The sequence below is a fragment of the Cnephaeus nilssonii genome (genome assembly GCF_951640355.1).
Source record: "Cnephaeus nilssonii genome assembly, chromosome: 1".
NCBI lineage: Eukaryota > Metazoa > Chordata > Mammalia > Chiroptera > Vespertilionidae > Cnephaeus > Cnephaeus nilssonii.
Window position 1 is genome coordinate 60452343 of NC_137072.1, and position 21764 is coordinate 60474106.

At 40.9% G+C, this 21764-nt stretch overlaps 1 protein-coding gene across 1 annotated transcript in view; it reads right to left on the minus strand.

The window, feature by feature from the left end:
• HERC6 (HECT and RLD domain containing E3 ubiquitin protein ligase family member 6) overlaps positions 1-21764 on the minus strand; it is a 65742-nt gene that overhangs the window by 7487 nt on the left and 36491 nt on the right. Inside the window, exons 13-18 of the mRNA XM_079783698.1 lie at positions 20303-20457; positions 11627-11740; positions 11158-11265; positions 6222-6374; positions 4077-4220; positions 333-499 (exon numbers count right to left, since the gene is read on the minus strand). Of these exons, the coding sequence (XP_079639824.1) occupies positions 333-499; positions 4077-4220; positions 6222-6374; positions 11158-11265; positions 11627-11740; positions 20303-20457 (841 nt within the window). The remainder of the gene's footprint in view (positions 1-332; positions 500-4076; positions 4221-6221; positions 6375-11157; positions 11266-11626; positions 11741-20302; positions 20458-21764) is intronic.

Consider the following 21764-nt stretch of genomic DNA (forward strand, 5'->3'; position numbering starts at 1 on the left):
TATGATTAAATACAATTTATGCAAAATAAATATAGTATGTATGATTCGCATTAAGAATACTGTGTACTGTCTAAAGCAACTTTCCATCTGGATAAACTGAAGACACCAGGCATTGTTTATTGTACTGGTCAATAATTAGAGGAACATTTGACCTTTTTCCATTTTTGAAGATTTACTTGATTATAAGTCATGCTAAAATTCAAATTCATCTAAACAGCATACATTTATTGAAATTGAAGGCCTTTTGTGTGCCTGTGTCTTTGTGTAGAACATCATTTATGCCGAGACAATTAAGACTTACTAGATAAAGTCCTGGAGAAACATTTACTTACTTTCCCAAAAGGGGACTGAGTTCTTTTAAATCTTCCAGTGATGGTTTTTGGTCCAGAAGTTTCTTAAACAGAGCCAGTGGGAAAGGAATATCGGCAACATTTAAATGGTACAGGGAGAGTCCACACAGCACCCCAAAGAGGAAATATCTCTTCTTCTCACATTTAGGCTAGGAAGGAAGAAGGAGAAAAGAACAACAATAAACAGCCGTAATGTATTATAAATAATCAATAATCACTGGGAAATTAGATTAGCAAAAAATGTTTTTGGTTCCCTTTTCTAAGAGTCACAAATTAGAAACAAAAGGGGTTTCAAGAAAATAAAAATTTGAGGTTTTTACTCTGGCTGTTTTACAGTTCAAAGTTCTTCCATAAGTTAAAATACAAATTAAGAGTTCACAATATTAAATAAATGAGTTTACTTTTTGTTAGTAACAGCATATCTAGAATATTAAAAAATATGCTCAGCTAACCTTATAAACTAAGATTTTCCATATTTAATTTTACAGTCTTTGCCTTCAAATTCACGTAGAAAAACAACACTGTGGAAGAAAGGGTGAACTTTATTTACACTTGGAGCCGGCATCAGGCATGCCAGATGTGTGTCAGATGAGTGGTGTCCTTTCAGCAGTATAACGCTCAACCAAGGTGTCCTTACACGGACAAGCATACGGGTCAGGGAAGGTGAGTGGAAGGAAGGAGAGAGTCCTGATGATATTGGCTTCACTCTCCTCTCTGCACTGGCCACATCTGGCCAGACTCTCACTACAGGCCAACCAAGAGATCACTAACCTGCTAATTCTTTTAAGATTTCTATTCCAGCAACAGCCTTGCTGTTAGTAGGTGCATGACTCTAGACCACAATCTACTTGTCCTATTTTCTTCTTAGAGTAATTGTGAGGATAAATGTTAAAATGTCTTTGATTTTTGAAAATGAGTTAAAAATACAATACAAGTATACTCCAAAGGTAGCATCCTTTAACCTGTTCAGTTTTTATTTCCTGTATCTGTAATGTGTTCCCTGGGTCTAGTTGATTTAGTCTCTTCACTGAGTCATACATGAATCAGACTTTTGTTTGTTTTCTACCCAGCAGTATAACACAATGCTTAAGAGTAAGGGGTTTGGCCTGGCCGGTATTGTTCAGTGGTCGAGTGTCTGTCTATGAACCAGAAAGTCATAGTTTGATTCCTGGTCAGGGCACATGCCTGGGTTTTGGGCTCGATCCCCAGTAGGGGGCATGCAGGAGGCAACCGATCAATGATTCTGTCATCATTGATGTTTCTCTCTCCCTCTCCCTTCTTCTCTGAAGTCAATAAAAATATATATTATTAAAAAGAAGAATAATGGCTTTGTCTAGTCCTGAATCCATATTCCAGCTTAGTTGGATGTTTGTAGCGTATTTAATCTCTTTGAACCTGTTTATTTATCTGTAAAATGGGGACAAACTATCTATCTCACGGAGTTGATGTAAGGGGTCAGCAGTATGCTATTAGTTATGTTTGGGGAGTCAAAAGTTAAACACAGACTTTCCAATATGTGTGGAAGAAAGGGATCAGCACCCCTAAACCCCAGGTTGTTCAAAGGTCAACAGTACATCCCTTGCTTGCATCTCTTTGATCTATTTTGTCCCTATCCTTCAACATCAACCTCAGGTCTCCACTTTTCCATTACACTTTCTCCAATTACTTCAGTTCCCCTTGATTACTTTCTCTCTAATAAAGAATCCCTAAAATTTGGGTAGTGCCTTAAAGTTTTCCTGGCGCTTTCACATTTGTATATATGCCTTGTCTTGTTTTATTCTTACAACAGTCCTATAAAGCAGGCAGGACAGAAATTATGACAGCCATTTTATAGGTGAGGAAACCGAAAACTCAGAAAAGCTAAATGACTCACCCACCATCACTCGAGATTACAGCTTTGGGCTTCCTTACAATTCTACATCAGTGCATCCTTCCCTACCCTCCCATGCTCAACAACGATTACACATAAAGTCAGCAATCCAAAATTTAGAAACAATTGCTAAAGTTCATGGTGTTTTAGTCTTATCACTCCATCTACAAATACAAAAAGAGGGAAGGGACTGTGTTGTATTCTAATTTGAATCACTCACAATATTTAATACAATGTGGAGTCTCAAGAAATAGTCAATAAATGCTTGTTGTTTGACCCATAAAAATCCTACTATTTGTACACCTTAGCTATTTCTACTTTTTTTTAGAAGTTCATTCTTTCTCAACAAGATACAGATCACTTTTCAATACTTTTCCACACCCACTCATCTCTCTCTTCCTTTTCCCTGTCCCCTGAGTCCCAAACTTGTACTGTGGAAAGAACACTTGGAAATTTATCAGAAAGGGGATCCATAAATTGAGGCTCAACATGATTCTTTATAGAATTATTTTCTCTATGTTTCTCATAGAGAAACGAAGACAAATTTTTTTTGTTATTTTAAGAAATGTTTACATTTTGAGGATCCTTGTAAAAATATAATCATTGCAGAAATGAACCACCTTATTAGAGTTGGCAATTAGCTCTAGGATTATATTAATAATTTCTCTTCTTACAGAAACATTCTAGATTACTGCCTCTCAAAATTTAGGAAACCACCCAAATATCCATCAGAAGTGACTAGATAAGCAACGTGTAGTACATCCATACAATGGAATACTACTCAACAATAAAAGGGAATGAGCTATGGTTACATTCAACAACATGCATGAGTCTCAACATAATTATGCTGAGTGAAAGAGGACAGACACAAAGACTACTTATGTTTCCATTTATGTAAAATTTTAGGAAATTCAAAGTACTCTATAGTGACAGTTGTTGCCTGGGCATGGGATAGGGGGCACCGGAGGCATAGTAGCAGAGGAGTAGGGTTAGAAAGGGATATAAGAAAACTTTGGGGGATCATGCGTAGGTTCATTATCTTTTTAAAAAATACATTTTTATTGATTTCAGAGAGGAAGGGAGAGGGAGAGAGAGATAGAAACATCAATGATGAGAGAGAATCATTGATCTACTGCCTCCTGCACGCCCCACTGGGGATCGAGTTTGCAACCTGGGCATGTGCCCTGACTGGGAATCAAACTGTGACCCCCTGGTTCATAGGTCAACACTCAACCACTGAGCCATGCTGGCCAGGCTATGTTCATTATCTTGATGATGGTGAGAGTTTCATGGGTATATATGTATATCAAAACTTATCAAACTGGAAGATCTATGTGCTGTTTATTATATCTTGAGTGTACTTCATTAAAGCTGTTTAAAAATATAAAGTGCATATCAATTACCTGAGGATCTTATAAACTACACAGGCCTGAGATTCTGCTTTTCACAGGTGTTGCTGGAGCTGCTGCTCTGTGGACCATATTTTGAGGAGCAAGACTCTATAGGACCTAATTTTACATTATTTATTTACTTAAAATAGTGTCACTTTTAAAAATTAATTTTAGAGAGGGAGAAAGGGAGGGAGAGGATCAATGTCAAAGAGATAACATTGATTGGATTAGTTGCCTCCCATTCATGTCTGACCATGCCTCAACTTGGATGGCACCCACAACCTAGGTATGGCCCCTGACTGGAAATCAAATTCATGACCTTCCAGCGCATGGACGATGCTCCAACCAACCCAGCCCCACTGTCCAGGACCTAATTTTACATGATTATGTATGGTTCTCGTGTTGTAGTATATGGTATATTTTTCTATTCTGAAAAAAACATAAGAAAATAAATAAAAGACTTACACTGATAGGAAACCACATGTAGGAACCCTCTTCCGGATATATGAACATTCCATATTCTGTCTTGGTCATCTTTTCAAATATGAAGTAGAAGAACTCGGACTTTACCCCATCACCCATAGAACGAATTTCGTTAATAAATTCAATCTGAGGAAAGAGAACACTCGCAGAGTTAAAATATAATGCCTTGACCTTTTGTAGAAAAGTTTCAAACCTCCTGCAGTCACCAGAATTCCCAGAATCTCACATCCCTTACTTCACTGCAATCTGTTCTCCCTCCATTTGCTACTGAGCAGCAGCTGCCATGAACCTATTTATTGTCAGATTATTGTATACTGAGTGCACGGGGCCATTACACAGCCACATGAACCAAGTGAAAGGGATTCTAGCAAGACTCAGCATTCACCAATTATGTTGACCAGTGTCTTAAACCAAATTTGTATGTGCTTTAATCCACTAAGTCCCCTGAATTCTTCTATCTTGTTATCTGTTTTCATTGCATCATTCAGACTTTACAGTTTTGGCTCCAATCAACAACTATTTGACTTCTCCCACCTCTCCCAGTCAGCTTGGGCATGGCATCTTTCCAGCAACCATGAGCTCTAACTGCCCATATCCCTTGTGTGGGAAATCAGTGTGAACCAGTCCCTCTTTTCTAAAGTCCACTTTTGGACTTTGTGGCTGAGTACACTCCCACCTTTTCTCTCTAACCACTCCCTCTTTACTTCCTTTCCTGGATAATTTCTTTTTATCTCTTTAATACAAGCATCACTAAGCTTGACTAAGAGTTCTCTTTCGGAAGATCTTATCTACTGCCACTTTGATCAGCTCATTCCTTGGCCCTAGATGGTCATCTCCAAGGGCCTGCCTCCCATTCCATCCGGATATCCCAATAACGAATTAAGCTTACTTCTGATTTTCTCATTTCTGCTCATTTACCCTAGCAAGTCTGCCTCTGCCGGGGTCAGGACACACTCATAATGGGCCTTGACAGCCTTGCCTTCTTCAGGGTCTGTATTTTGATCAGATCTCTCTTACCTTCTCACCTCTTTATCATCTCCTGTAGCAGAACCATTTTCAATTCATTTCCGCATAATCAATATTTAAAGGAAAGTAGGTACAGAGGGAGACATACAACTAGAAAGTCTGGCTTATAAAATATTTTGTTTCCCTTTGGAGTCCCATGCTGAGAAATATCCCTCTCCTGTGTGAGTCTCATCCTCTAGGTTCTGGTTTCTTCTCTGAGAACCTAACTCTTCCCCTCACGGCTGATATCAAGAAAATCTACTCCTTTCTGAACAGACTCCAGCTAGAATCTAGATTTAGTCATTATTTTATAGCCTCAATAAGGCTAATAAGCTGAGGTACCACACAATAAAATTCCTACAGGTGCCCACAAAGGATGAATGTGAAGGATAGTTAGAACCAATAGAGTAGTGGAAGTTCTATAGCTGCTAGTAAAAGTAAAGCCAAAATGTAGGAAAAGTATCTGTTCCCCCTGCTGCTTGTGGATTGCATTGACAGCCCCAATGCTTCGCCCCTCCTTGACCCAAGTCTTTTGTATGTGACTTTGCAGTTCTGCCCATTAAAGAGGATGAGTCTACTTCACCAGCTTTTGATGTACGTTCAGCCATATGACTTGCTTTGACTAAAGCAATGTTTGTTGTGTGACTGGGCTTGTTATTTTGTACCTCTGGCACTGTCGTGAGAAGAACATCTTGCTGGTCCCAGGAAGAAGATGAAAAACAGGAAGCAGAGCCAAACTTCCCCAGCCAGGCCTAGCCTAGATCAGTCTATCCCTAGCCAACTCCCAAACATGTCAACAGGTGCATACAAAATCTGCAAAGCCACCCAGATAAGTTCAGCCTAAATCAGGAGATCTTCAGCTGAACTGCAGATAAAATAAATGGTTCTAATTTTAAGTCATTAAGCTTTGGGATGGTTCATTATAGCCATAGGTAACTAGTTAATTTATAATCCCAATGTTCAATTAAACATCCCATTGCTTTTCTCTGGGTAAGCAAGGAATTCTGGAAATCATAAGGCTGATAACTATAGTTGCAAATGCAGGCTCTTCCTTTGCTACATTAAATAAATGCTTCTCTCCCACATTAGCAAAAATGTTCAATGAAACTTTTTTTACTGTACCACCAATCCTTTCCGAAGGTCAGTGACTTCCGCTTGGTATAATTGACGCAGAGCATCATCAACTAGGAGACTTCGTCTGACTCGAAGTAAAAATATGGGTGATGGAGAGAATTCATTCTTTCCTGGTGAAATCATATGCGCAATTTGTGACTCCTAGAAAAAGAAATACTTTAGGAATCTTCACAGGAATATTAGGAAATACTTAACATTTCAGATAAATCCATTTTGTCTAACATACAATTATGCCTACCATTGCTATATATGCTCATATTGTAATTATTTAAGGAAAAGAGCATCATATGTACATTATGGAAGATAAAAAGGTATCTAGGAATTTTGTACAAGGGATTAATCATCATGGATGTACAGATAAGTAATTAAAAGCTATCTCTGATCACTTATTTGGTAAACATGATCCTTAAAAGTAATAGTGTTCACCATGAAGAGACATTCTCCAACCAGTTTTTAAGAAGAAGAGTGTTAGCACAATAATTCTCAAAAATGTTCAGGCAGTTTAGAAGCTCAGGGATAATGTGAGATGTAGAAAACAGACTAGAGGAAAGACTTGCAGCGAGAGAACCCTATGTAGGGTTCTCTGTTACTCTACATAGTACTTCCATTAAGCTTTTCTAAATTCTCAACATGCCCTCACCATTTTAGCTCCCTGCTCTTGTTTCTGCTAAACTCCCTTGGATTAGAAATCTAGTGTTGGAATTACTATCCTTGCTTAGACCTTTATCACAAGGACAATAAAAGAGTATTTAGGTCTCATAAACCAATGCCACCATTGTGACAGCAAGAAAGGTGGATAATAACTATCGTATTCCAGGTTTCCAGACTGCGTGTGGTTGCCCATATTAGCACTTTATAAGCATATGGCTCTGGGCTTGGGAAGCCCTGTCCAAGATCTCTGCTACTATATACTGAGAAATTATATGTGATTCCACTAGATTCTTCTGGTTTTTCCCTAAGATCTTTGTTGTAAAGAACCTCCACAGCCCTAGCTGGTTTGGCTCAGTGGATAGAGCATTGGCCTGCAGACTGAAAGGTCCCTGGTTCAATTCCGGTCAAGGGCACATGCCCAGGTTGCAGACTCGATCTCCAGTAGGGGCTGTGCAGGAGGCAACCAATCAATGATTCTCTCTCATCATTGATGTTTCTATCTTTCTCCCTCTCCCTTCTTCTCTGAAATCAATACAAATATGTTAAAACAAAAAAACAAAACAAGAAGCTCCACATTTGTAGGGAGATGGAACAAGTGCCATTTCTAGTCCTTTCTGGAGGTGAGTCATCTCCTCTTGTGGCCTTGGAATCTGCAGCTCTGGGACACTTCAGCAATACTGACTGCAAAGCTGCATGTCCTGTGACTCTGAGCCAGGGAGTGGCCAGCAATATCCTGCACTGACTGTAACAGGGAAAGGTATATGTGTCCTGGTGTTGGCCAGGCTTCTCTCACCTACCCAAGAATTGGACTTGAAACCTGTATATCTTATTTTCCAGTTTCTCTACTCCCGTTCTCCATGTATTGGTTTCCCATTTCTATATTTGTGCATTTGAATTGATAATCTAGTTTGGAGCTTACAATTTTGACTATGTCATCATCTCTCCTCTGGAGGACAGGATTGTGTAACATGCTTTGTGACTTCACCCATGACAACTACAACTAAGAATTTTCTTGTCCTCAAATATTTCCCAATCCTTCATAGTATGTAACTTGCCTGGGTCCACTATCCACTCAACCCTCACTAACAGAGTAGACAGGTTAGACAGAAAATTTCTATAGAAGAAAATAAAGTAGAGGAAAAAATTTGCTTACAGGGAACTTAAGGGAAAGTTAGGAAGGAAAGATTTAATCTATTTTTTCCCATTACCAGGAATGTCAGAAAAATTGGGGAAAAAAAAAAAGAGGTGGCTGGGAAACAGAAGTGATGACCAAGTCAATCTGATGATAGACACTAATAACAGTAACTAAAGGGAGAGTCCTTAACTATGGAATGCTTTTAGCAGGATGTACTTTGTCCCTCTAGGTTGAATATTATTAATAAACTAGAGGCCCGGTGCACGTATGTTTGTGCACTGGGGGTGGGGGGGTGGAGGTGGGGGCTCCCTCAGCCTGGCCTGCGCCTTTAGTCTGGAAGCCCTCAGGGGATGTCTGACTGAAGGTTGCAGTCTGGCCTCCCTCTGTGGGAGGCGACTGGCAGGGTGATCGGGGGACAGCGCTGGCCGGTGAGCTGCTGGCCCTGCCCCCCCCCATCACCCCTCTGCCACTGCCGGTTGCTGCCACCCCCCGATTGCCATCCCCTCCCTCTGCCCGCTGGCACCCACCTTGGCTAGTTTGGCGCCACCCGCTCACTGGCCCCACCAACCGGTCATTCTGCCATTTGGTTGATTTGCATATTAGGCTTTTATTATATAGGATGTGGTGTTTAGGGATTTATAGGGCATTGCTCATTGGAAAGTGTCATATAAGCTCTATGATTAATAGGGAATGAAAAGGAAATATTTTATTACTGAAATGACTCCTTTTGTGCATGTGATGTCCCAGACTTTTCACTTAGGTGGCCCATTTCCTTTGAATTATTAGCAAAAGTAATGGGTATGTTTCTGATTCCTGTAAGTCTTTAAAGTCTCTCTTATGGTCTTTCCTTTCTTCTTTTGCTAATCCTCACCTGAGGATATTTTCCCATTGATTTTTAGGGAGAGTAGAAGAGAGAGAGAAACATCGATTGAGAGAAACACATCAATTGGTTTCCTCCCGGGTTGGGGAGGAGCCTGCAACCAAGATACATGCCCTTGACTAGAATCAAACCCAGGACCTTTTGGTCCACACTGAGCCAAACTGGCTATGGCTCTTACAGTCTTTCTATAAATATCGTAGAAAATAGATACAAATCTTTCCTGAGGAATGGCCTAGAAAACAAGCTTCAGCAATCAAAAAATGTTTGGAAAATCTTTAGCATAACGGTGCATGTGGTGAGTACAACTGAGAACTAAGGCTGATGGTGACAAGAGAGACAAAATACCATGTAAGTGTTTTGTGGGAATAATACAACTACCAGAAAAAGAACGGAAGGAAGGGATTAAATGGAAAACAGGATAAATTCACTGGGAATAAAAGAATATCATTTGGGGCTTACAAATCAAGCTCTAAGACTTTTAAAGACATTGTTATTTATTGATTTTAGAGAGAGAGGATGGGGGGGAGAGAGAGAGAGAGAGAGAGAGAGAGAGAGAGAGAGAGAGAGAGAGAAAGAGAAACATTGATTTATTGTTCCACTTATTTATTCATTCATTGACTGCTCCTTTCATATGTTATGACTGGGGATCGAACCCAAAATCTTGGTCTATTGAGATGATGCTCTAATCAGCTGAGCTACCCGGCCAGGGCTCAAGCTCTAAGACTCTTCAACAGATATGAAAATCCAAAGAGTAACAACTAAGAACTTAGTATAGTTACTAAAACTGGGTAGAGGAGAGAAAAAGAGCATTTATTTGATCATTTCAGTATTGCTCATAGTATGAAAACAATGGATATTAGCTAAAGAAAGTGAGGCCTCCCCATTATAACAACTAGAGGCCCGGTGCATGAATTTGTGCATGGGTGGGGTGCCTAGGCCTGGCTGGCAATCAGGGCCGATCGGGGCCATCTCGCCCAGTCCCAGTTGGTGCTGGGCTGATCAGGGCCAGGTCAATCAGGGCCTGCTGGCCGGGGGAAACAACAGGGGGAGGGACTGCAACCGCCTGGGGGGAGGGACCGCGGGAGGTTGGCCGGCCATAGGGAGGGACTGGGGGTGGTTGGCTGGCTGCGGGAGGTTGGCTGTGGGAGCGTACTGACCACCAGGGGGCAGCTCCTCTGTTGAGTGTCTGCCCCCTGGTGGTCAGTGTGTGTCATAGCAACTGGTCGACCAGTCGTTCCAGTCATTCCTGTCATTCGGTCATAACGCATAACGGTCACTTAGGCTTTTATATATATAGATGAGAAACGTAAATTAAAGTTAAATTGAGCCGGCTGCTGTTGCTCAGTGGTTGAGCTTTGACCCATGAACCAAGAGGTTGATTCCTGGTCAGGGCACATGCCTGGGTTGCAAGCTTGATCCCCAGTTGGGGGTGTGCAGGGGACAGCCAATCAATGATTCTCATCATTGATGTTTCTTTCTCTTTCTCTCTCTCTTTCTCTCTCTCTCTCTCTCTCTCTCTCTCTCTCTCTCTCTCCCTCCCTCCCTCCCTCCCTCCCTCCCTCCCTCCCTCCCTTCCTGTCTCTGAAACAAATAAAAACATAATTAAAAAAATTAAATTGGAATATCATGGCTAACACATCGAACTGGAAAAGATCACAGAGCTTTTCTGCATTGGTTATAGTGTAAAAGAGGCATTTCATGCATTGCTGGTGGTAACATAAATTGATACAACTGCTATGCATGGAAAAGGATTAAGCATTAGTCTACCTTCCTATATGGATGATTTTTCAGGGGAGCCAAATAGCCCTGATTGAGGAGGAAAAGTTCTTTACAGAAAAAGTAAAAAAAGTAAATGTTCTTTGCAGTTCATAACTTTGGAAGAAATGATAATATTAGAAATGTTGCTGTTTTGCAAACTTTAACCAAAACAATGGATGGAATAATTAAATACAAGGTTAATGGGAAACATTACAATGGAAATACCATGTGGTTACTAACTGAACCCATTCAGCATAAATTAGAGTGAAACAACCAGAAATAACGCGCTGAAGTATGGCGAGGTGAAGAAGGTGGGTCTGGGATTTGCTTCAACATAATTCAGCAAAATTACTAACAACTACAAAACAACAAAAGTAATAAATAAAAGTGTAGCAAAATGTTGATGACTGCTAAAACTTGGTGATGGGATTCATTACACCATTATTTCTATTTTGTGTATGTTTGAAATTTTACATAATAAAAATGTAAGGCATACATACCTGTTGTTTCATAAAGCAATCAGCTTGCCATAATTTAATTTTGGATAGCAAATTAAAGACAAATGGAAATTCACTGAAAATAATGGGACTGAAGTTTCCTGCAGTTATCTAAGAAACAAACAGGTTAACAGTTTTGATAATTAAAAGAAGAGAAAAATGTCATTCCTTTACTTCATCACCTTAAATTATTTCCCTCTATATTTTTCTAGAATCTTTTTTTAAGAATCCAAATTACTTAGAAACAAATTTCTAAGAAAGTGCATTTGTTCTGTGAGTGAAAGATGTTTAAGTTTTCAATGATTACCTAATTTAGCATATTCAGCATTCCAGTAAGGACATTTTCAAATGTTGATTTGTCAACGTGATACCTACATACCTACATAGCTACTAATGGGTCCCCCTTTAAAGTATGAAAATATTCAGAGCCCTCTTGGTATTTTCACTCAGAAGTGAAAAATGTTACTCTTACCAGGTTGTTATCTCTATGGGACATTCTTCTTCTTTGTTCGATAAAGTTCAAAATAGTGGAGAGTTCATTTATGATGAAAGTATTCTCTGGTAATTGACAAGTAGCTTTGTTTACCTTAAAGAGAATATGACCTGTGAATATCATTCTCTATTAACAAATGATGTAATCTCTGATGAAGTAGAATTCTATAAAACTTCCATTTTTTTAAATCTATAATTTCTCCAATTGGCAGTGGAGATGGTACAGCAATTCTTAGGACACAAGTTTTCTGGAAGCAGTTCCCAGATCTTGAAAATAAAAGCACCATAAAAGTTCAGCCCTCGCCGAAACCGGTTTGGCTCAGTGGATAGAGCGTCAGTCTGCGGACTGAAGGGTCCCAGGTTCGATTCCGGTCAAGGGCATGTACATTGGTTGCAGGCACGTCCCCAGTGGGGGGTGTGCAGGAGGCAGCTGATCGATGTTTCTCTCTCATCGATGTTTCTGGCTCTCTATCCCTCTCCCTTCCTCTCTGTGGAAAATCAATAAAATATATTTAAAAAAAAAAGTTCAGCCCTTTTTCCATCCTACCTAATAATAGACAAATATGCAAATTGACCATACCTCCGACACACCCACAAGCCACTCCCACAAGCCACGCCCACCATCCAATCAGAGCGAGCATGCAAATTAACCCAAACCAAGATGGCTACAGCCACAGAGAGCAAGGTTTCTTAGGTAACAGAGGAAGCCAAGCTTTCCGCCTGCCTTGCCAGGCCTAAGCCTCCACTCAAGTTACAAAGTTTCAATTATAGAAGGTAAACAAATTCAAACAAATGGCGGCAAAATGGAGCTTGAGAGAGCAGGCCAGGGTTGCCGCCGGCAACAGGGGAAGCAAAGCTTTCAGCACACCCTGGCCGGGCCCACCCGCTTAAGGCAACAAAGTTTCAATTATAACCCCAACAGAAATGGCTGCCAGCCTCGGAGGGAGCCCCAGGCTTGGCTCCACTCCAGGCTACAAAGTTTCAATTGTAGAAGGAAAATAAATTCCAGATACCAGGGCCTCTGCTTGGGTTGCCACGGGGCGTGGCTGGCCTGCAAACCACCACAGGCCCCTCGCTCAGGCCGCCCCACGCCCCAAGGGAACCCCCACCTGATCCGGGACATCCTTCAGGGCAAACCAGCTGGCCTCCACCCCTGTACCAGGCCTCTATCCTATCTAATAAAAGAGTAATATGCAGATTGATCATCACTGCAACACACAATATAGCTGCCCCCATGTGGTCAAAGATCCTGCCCCCATGTGGACACAAGATGGCCACCACAAGATGGCCAGCAGGAGAGGGCAGTTGGGAGGCACCCAGCCTGCAAGGGAGGGCAGTTGAGAAGGACCAGGCCTGCAAGGGAGGGCAGTTGGAGGTGATCAACCCTGCAGGAGAGGGCAGTTAGGGGTGACCAGGCCGGCAGAGGAGGGAAGTTGGGGGCAAACAGGCTGGTAGCAGAGTGGTTAGGGGGTGATCAGGCTGGCAGGCAGAAGCGGTTAGGGGCAATCAGGAAGGCAGGCAGGCAAGCAGTTGGGAGCCAGCAGTCCTGGATTGTGAGAGGGATGTCCGACTGCCCTAAATGGGCATCCTACCTAATAATAGACAAATATGCAAATTGACCATACCTCCGACACACCCACAAGCCACGCCCACCATCCAATCAGAGCGAGCATGCAAATTAACCCAAACCAAGATGGCTACAGATATTTTGAGATTGGGACTATACAGTCTCTGCTGCAGCTATTCAACCCTGATATTTTATAGCACAAAATAGTCAGAGACAATATGTAAACAAGTGAGTGTGGATGTGTTTCAATAAGCTGCCCATGGGCATAAACAGCCAACTGGTGATCCATGGTCTAGTAGATGAAAACAACAAGTAATCAGGCATCAGGGAGACAGTTTCTCATTGGAGAAGGAATTAAAGGGTTCAAGAAGGCCTTTCAGAAGAAGACATTGGCAAATCAGTAATCTAAATAAAGCTCCATCAAATCGAATGAATTCAAAAGATGAAAGGCAGGAAATAAAGAATCTAAGAACATAAATTAGGGAGAGAGAAATCAGATGTACAGGAGTGAGGATCAACAAATAAAATGGCTGGGTACTTGAAGCAGCGAGGGGGGGGATGGGGGGGTTGGGAACCACTCTGTAAAGTACCTTTTTCTAACCACTTAGCTGTACATCTGAATCTAATAGAGAATAATATTGAATGTAACCATAATTTAAAATAATAAATACATTTTTAAATGTTGGTTTTTAAAAACAAACAATAACAACAGACCCCCCAGCTTCCTGGTAAAACTGATCCAGAAGAAAAAGCAAATAACCAATATTGAAAATGAAAAGTACACATCACAGAGAGAGGTCCATTACAAAACATCTTTAAGTCCTCATAAAGTTTCTCACTTGTTAAATCCTCAATTATTTTACGCCAAACATTCCCCTTTTATACATTACAACTCCACATGATTCATATTTGTCTTCTTAAGATTCCAATTGATCATTCACAATAGCATCAAAACCAATGAAATACTTAGGAATCAGTCTAACCAAGCACATGAAAGACCTGTACACTGAGACTGTAAGACTTTGATAAAAAGTAGTTGAAGAAAACACAAGGAAATGGAAAGATATCCTGTGTTCATGGATTAAAAAAACTAATATTGTTAAAATGCCCATTCTACATAAAGTCATCTATAGATTTAATGCAATTCCTCTCAAAATTCCAATGGCATTTTTTACATAAGTAGAAAGAAATTCTAAAATTGTATGAAACTATAAAAGACCCTGAATAGTTAAAGCTTTCCTGGGAAAGAAGAACAAAGCTGGAGGTACCACACCTCCTGATTTACAACCATACTACAAAGCTATAGTAATCAAAACTGCATGGCACTGGAATAAAAATAGACACATAGACTAGTAGAACACAATCAAGAACCCAGAAATAAATCTTTGCATATCTGACAAGGGAGTCAAGAATACTCAATAGGGAAAGGATAGTTTCCTCAACAAATGCAGCAAGGACAACTGGATAACCACAGGCAGAAGAATAAAATTGGAACCTTATCTTACACCACTCAGAAAAATTAATTCAAAATGGATTAATGGCTGCCTGACTGGCGTGGCTCAGTGGTTGAACTTCGACCTATGAACCAGGAGGTCACGTTTTAATTCCGGTCAGGGCACACCCAAGTGAGGGGCATGTAAGAGGCAGCCAATCAGTGATTCTCATCAAAGATGTTTCTATTTCTCTCTCCCTCTCCCTCCCTCTCTGAAGTCAATTTAAAAAAATAAAATATATATATATATATATATATATATATATATATATATATATATATGCACACACATACATACTAGGGGCCCAGTGGACGAATTCGTGCACCTTGAAAGGAATTGTGGGCCATGAGGCTATGGTGGGCCCAGGGGCGGGTCTCGGCCCATCCTCCGTGCCCCTGCCCAGTCCCTCCCGCCACGGCCTCCGGTCCCCTGTCTGCTGGCAGCCCGCTCCCGCCGCCACCGCTCCCTCCCATGCACTGATGGTGGAGCGATTGGGGTCAGCGCCAGCAGTGGGTGCGAGCAGGACCGGCGCCGTCAGTAGGTGGGACTGGTGGCAGCTGCCCCGATCACCCCTCAGGTTCAGGGGGAGGTGGAGAAGTCCTTGGGGGCAATCGGGGATCGCAGCTGCCCTTGCACCCACTGATGGTGCTGAGCGATGGGAACTGGCACTGGGCGCCAGGAGTGGGTGCGAGTGGGGCCATCACTGGCAGTAGGTGTGAGAGGCGGCTGCCGGCCCCAATTGCCCTCAGGATCAGGGGGAGAGGAGAAGCCCTGAGGGGCGATCGGGACCTGCAGCTGCTGCTTGCACCCGCTGACGGTGCCGAGCGATCGGGACCGGTGCCGGGTGCTGGCAGCGCGTGCGAGCGGCGGCTCTGGTGCCAGCAGCGGGTGCGAGTGGGGCCGGCGCCAGCAGCAGGTGTGAGCACTGGGCAGGACTATGGCATGCGGGAGCAAAGAATTTTCAGTAACCACCAGAGGCTCACCCCGATGACAGGAACTGGTAACCTGCCTTTGTCTGGTGCCCCCGCTTACCTGCTCCACCATCCCACCACGGCCGACGCCCGCCATGTTCTGTGCGCAACCCCTGGTGGTCAGCGCACATCATAGCGACCAGTTGTTCGGCGGTTCAGTTGTTCCACCGTTTGGCCTATTTGCATATTAGGGCCATCCTATCTAATAAAAGGGTAATATGCAAATTAATCATCACTCTATCACAAAGATGGAGTTGTCCATAGCCACAAGATGGCGGCGCCCAGTCCCCTCAGCCCAGCCAGAGTCCCCCAGTCCTGGGGGGCAGCTGCTGAGAGCGGGCAGCATGAGCGGCCTGGCGGAATGCTTGCTTCGTCGCCATGGCGACGAGGCAAGTGTCCCGCTCCAGCCACAGTGGGCCTCTGGGCCGCCGAGAGCCTCTGGGCAGCGGGCGTGGAGCGGCCAGGCCCTGCAGAGAGCTACTGGTGCATGGATTCGTGCACAGGGCTACTAATATATACATATATATTAAAGACTTAAACATAAGATCTAAACCTATAAAACTCCTAGAAGGAAACATAGGAAAAAGGTCCTTGACATTGGTCTTGGCAATGATTTTTTGGATATAAGACCAAAAGCACAAGCAACAAAAGCAAACGAGATAAATGAACGACATCAAACTAAAAAGCCTCTGCACAGCAAAAGAAACAGTCAACAAAATGAAAAGGCAACCTATGGAATGGGAGAAAATACTTGCAAATCGTTTATCTGATAAGAGATTAATATCCAAAATATATACATAACTCATAAAAATGAACAAAAAACCCCAATCTGATTATAAAATGAGCAGAGGATTTCCCATCTTACGTTTAAGTCCTTTATCCACTTTGAGTTAATTTTTGTGTATGGTGTCAGTTGGTGGTCTAGTTTTATTGTTTTGCATGTATCTGTCCAGTTTTCCCAACAGCATTTATTGAAGAAACTGTTTTGACTCAATTGTATGCTCTTCCCTCTTTTGTCAAATATTAATTGAGCATAATGGCTTGGGATGATTTCTGGGTTCTCTGTTCTGTTCCACTGTTCTATATGTCTGTTCTTGTGCCAGCAAGTTTTGAGAATAGTGGCTTTGTAATACAGCTTGAAATCTGGTATTGTGATCCCTCCAACATAGTTCTTCTTTCTCAAGATTGCTGCGGATATTTGGGGTCATTTTTGGTCCATATGAATTTTTGGAGAGTTTTTTCTAGGTATGTGAAATATGCCATTGGTATTTTAATGGGGATTGCATTAAATCTATAGATTGCTTTGGGTAGAATGGACATTTTAATGATGTTGATTCTAACAGTCCATGAACACGGCATATTCTTCCATTTGTTTATGTCTTCCTCTATCTCTTTTTACAACATCCTGTAGTTTTCCGAGTACAGGTCTTTTACCTCCTTAGTTAAGTTTATTCCTAGGTATTTTAATTTTTTTGGTGTGATGGTAAATGGGAGTGTTTTTGTTGTTTCTCTTTCTGTGGGTTCATTATTTGTGTATAAAAACGCCATAGATTTCTGGGTGCTAATTTTGTATCCTGCTACATTGCTGAATTCATTTATTAAATCGAGTAGTTTTTTGAGGAAGTCTTTAGGGTTTTCAATGTACAATATCATGTCATCTGCGAATAGTGATAGTTTTACTTCTTCTTTTCCAACTTGGATATCTTTTATTTCTTTTTGTCTGATGGCTATGGTTAGCACTTCCAGTACTATGTCGAACAGTAGTGGTGAGAGTGGGCATCCCTGTCTTGTTCCTGTTCTTAGGGGAAATGATTCTAGTTTTTGCCCATTGAGTATGATGTTGGCTGTAGGTTTGTCATATAAGGCTTTTATTATGTTGAGATATGATCCCTCTATTCCCATTTTGCTGTGAGTTTTTATCAAGAAAGGGTGTTGGATTTTATCAAATGCTTTTTCTGCATCATATGAAAACATGCTCAAAGTCACTAATCATCTGAGAGTTGCAAATTAAAATGACAATGAGATACCATCTTACACCTGTCAGAATGGCTATCATCAACAAATCGACACGACAAGTGGAGAAAAAGGAACCCTCGTGCACTGCTGGTGGGAATGCAGACTGGTGCAGCCACTGTGGAGAACAGTATGGAGTTTCCTCAAAAAATTGAAAATGGAACTCCCATTTGATCCAGTAATCCCACTTCTAGGAATATATCCCAAGAAATCAGAACACCACTCAGAAAGGACATATGCACCCCTATGTTCATAGCAGCACAATTTACAATAGCCACGATTTGGAAACAACCTAAGTGCCCATTAGCAGATGAGTGGATTAAAAACCTGTGGTACATCTACACCATGGAATACTACGCTGCTTTAAAAAAGAAAGAACTCTTACCATTTGCAACAGCATGGATGGACCCGGAGAGCATTATGCTAAGCGAAATAAACCAGTTGGAGAAAGATGATCACATGATCTCACTCATTTGTGAAATATAATGAACAACATAAACTGATGAAAAATAGATCCAGAGACATAGAAGCATCAATCTTCAGAGGGAAGGTAAGGGAGGGTGGGGGTGGGGGGTAAGAGATCAACCAAAGGACTTGTATGCATGCATATAAGAATAACCAATGGACACAAGACACTAGGGGGGTGAGGTCATGTGCTGGGGGGTGGGGGTGGCCGGAGAGAGGTCAGTGGGGAAAAAAGGAGACATATGTAATACTATATGTAATACTTTAAACAATAAAGACTTAAAAATATATACTGTGATCCTAAGGGGGAAAAAAAAGTAAAAACATGTATGCATATAAGCATAAGCAATGGATGCAGACAATAGTGTGGTGAAGGCCTGAGGAAGGGGGTGGGTGTGAGCTAGAAAGGGGCAAAGGGGAGGGAGGGGGAAGGAAACATCTGTAAAGCTTTCAAAATAAAGATAAATTTTTAAAATGTAAAAAAATAAAATGAACAGAGGAGCCTTAGCCGGTTTGGCTCAGTGGATAGAGCATCGGCCTGTAGACTGAAGGGACCCGGGTTTGATTCCAGTCAAGGACACATAGCCTTTTTGTGGGCTCGATCCCCATTAGGGGGTGTGCAGGAGGCAGCCAATCAATGATCCTCTTTTAACATTGATGTTTCTATCTCTCCCTCTCCCTTCCTCTCTGAAATCAATAAAAATATATTTAAAAAATAAAATGAGCAGAGGAACTGAACAGATATTTCTATTCAAATCAAAACCACAAGGAGATAACACTTCACACCTGTTAGGATGGCTACCATCAAAATGACAAGAGATAACAAGTGTTGGTGAAGATGTGAAGAAAAGAGAACTATAGAAACAGCATGGAAGTTTCTCACAAAATTAAAAACAGAACTATCATATGATGCAGTAATCCCACTTCTGGGTATCTATCTAAGGGAAATTAAATCACTCTCTCAAAGAGATATCTGCACCCCCATGTTTATTGCAGTCTTATGTACAGTAGCTAAGAAAGAAACAACCTAAGCATCCATGGATGGATGAATGAATAAAGAATATGTGATGTTCATTCATCTATCTTATACACTTCTTTTCACATATATAATGAAATATTATTTAACCACGAGAAAGAAGGAAATCCTTACATTTGGGACAACATGGATAGACCTTGAGGACATTATGCTAGGGATAAGGCAGACAGAGAAAGACAAATGCTGTATGAATTCACTTATATGTGGAAGCTAAAAAAGCTGAACTAATGGAAACAGAAAGTAGAATGATGGCTGTCAGGGACTTGGGGTTAAGGAAAATGGGGAGATGTTGGTCAAAGTGTACAATCTTCCAATTATAAAATGAATAAATTCTGTGGATCTAATGTACAACATGGTGATTACAGTCAACTGCACTATACTATGTTCTTGAAAGTTGCAAGTAGATCTTAAGTGTCATCACCACAATAAACAAACAGTAATTACATGAGGTGATGGAGGTGTTAGTTAAAGCTATGGTGTTAATCATTTTGTAATATATAAAGTGTACCAAATCAACACACTGTACACCTTAAAGTTACACAATATTATATGTCAATTATATCTCAATAAAGCTGGAGAAAAAAAGAAATATACTACTTTAGAAATAGTATTATAATAGTACTTCTGAAAAGCATTAACTCTTGTATGTAATATTTTCTCCTATTGAGATTGATATTTTATGGTGAATTTGCTCTGATTGCCATTTAGTAATTTATTTGTAAAAGAATCTTATTTTAGCTAATTTTTAATGGAATGATATCAACTGAATTCTCTTGTTTTATTGAAAATGCTCTGGCTCCTCTCCTATCCCCTAACAATATTAAGTTTGTTAGTAGCCTAACCTTAGGTTACTTCTAGATTATGCTGTGCATTCTAATGAAAATACTAAACCACTCTCATATTTGAGTAGTGTTTGTGCAACTAATATGTAATATATTCCTCCAGAGTCTATCCAGTTAGCAAAACAAGCAAAATTTTGAATTATTAAGGCTGAATAAAATATTCTCTTTCTGTAATGAAAAACATAACAGAACAAGACTCCAATTGTCTGAGACCTAAGAGATTTGTATTTAGCAAGATGGTATATACATTCCTTTAGATGCACACTTACCTTATACACTTCTTTCATCATTTCTAGAAGAGCTTTAACATTGCAGGTATTCTGATGTGTTTCAGTCCAGAAAGTCATTTGAGCAATGATGGCTGATTTAAGCATCTGGACCAGTGTGTTGAGAGAAGACTCTTGCAAAGATGCCCAACACTTCTCTGAGGGATGCAAAATCAGCCATGATAAATATATACTCCTCTGCCCCCCTCAAAAATACTCCCTCAGTTTCTACTGGCTTCTTTAATGTGAGAAATAGATATTTTCCATTTATGATTATAAAACCCATAAAATATGTTTTCTAAGGATATCATCCTGGACAACATTTACTACAGAAAAAATATTTTCCCTGATTAAGTACTATTGGAATTAAAAGCTCAAATTTGGGATTCTAAAGAAATGTGTTGATAGTTCGTATTTATGCTTGATTACTTGACTGATTTCATGATTTTCAAACTGAAAGTTCTATAGGTTATTTATAAAGTCTGAGAACATACATAGGTGAATACATATACACATACAATGTCATCAAGGGTATTTTCAATCTGTAAAAAATAATATCTATGTCTTCAGATTTTATACACAACTGGTATATACGGATATATTTTCATATAAAATTATATCAATAACAATATTTTAATATTACTGAGGTTACAATCTAGATTATTGTACCTTTACAGGATAAACCTACCAAATGTTACAATATATTATAAAACTAATGTCATTAAAATAGTATGACCCAAATGCATGAAAAGCAGATCAATGTAGCACAATTCCCTAAATGGATCCAAATGTACATGAGAGGTTAGTATATGATAAAGGTGGCATTGCATATTAATGGCAATGAAACAGATCACTCAATAAATGTCTGGGGACAAGTGGAAACTGATCTAGAAAAAAATTTAATCAAGATAAACTACATATGGATCAAAGATTTAAACATAAAAATTCTAGTTGGAGCATGGGAATGTTTTGTTTTTTTTTTGTTTGAGAGTGAGATAGTCTTTTTTTTTTTTTTTAATTTTACTAGAGGCCCAGTGCACGAAATTCATGCACGGGGGTCTGTCAGCCCAACCTGCACCCTCTACAATCCAGGAGCTCTCAGGGGATGTCCTACTGATGGCTTAGGCTCACTCCCCATGGTTCTCTGCTCTCTGCAGGGCCTGGAGGTTTCCCTGCAGCCATGGAGATGAAGCCCCCATGCCCTGCTCTCCGCTCTCTGCCTGCTGCTGCCATGCGCCATGCAAAGGAAGCCCCAATGCCCTGCAATGTGCTCTGTCTGCCCGGCCTAGGGGCTTCACTGACAGGGACACACTAATGAAGCCCCCATGCCCTATTGTCTGGGCTCTGTCTGCGGGGCCTGGGGGTGTTCCCACCGCCACTGCCCACTAAGGAAGCCCCCAAGCCCTGCTGTCCGGGCTCTGTCTACTGGGCCTAGGGGTGTTCACGCTGCCTCTGCACTAAGGAA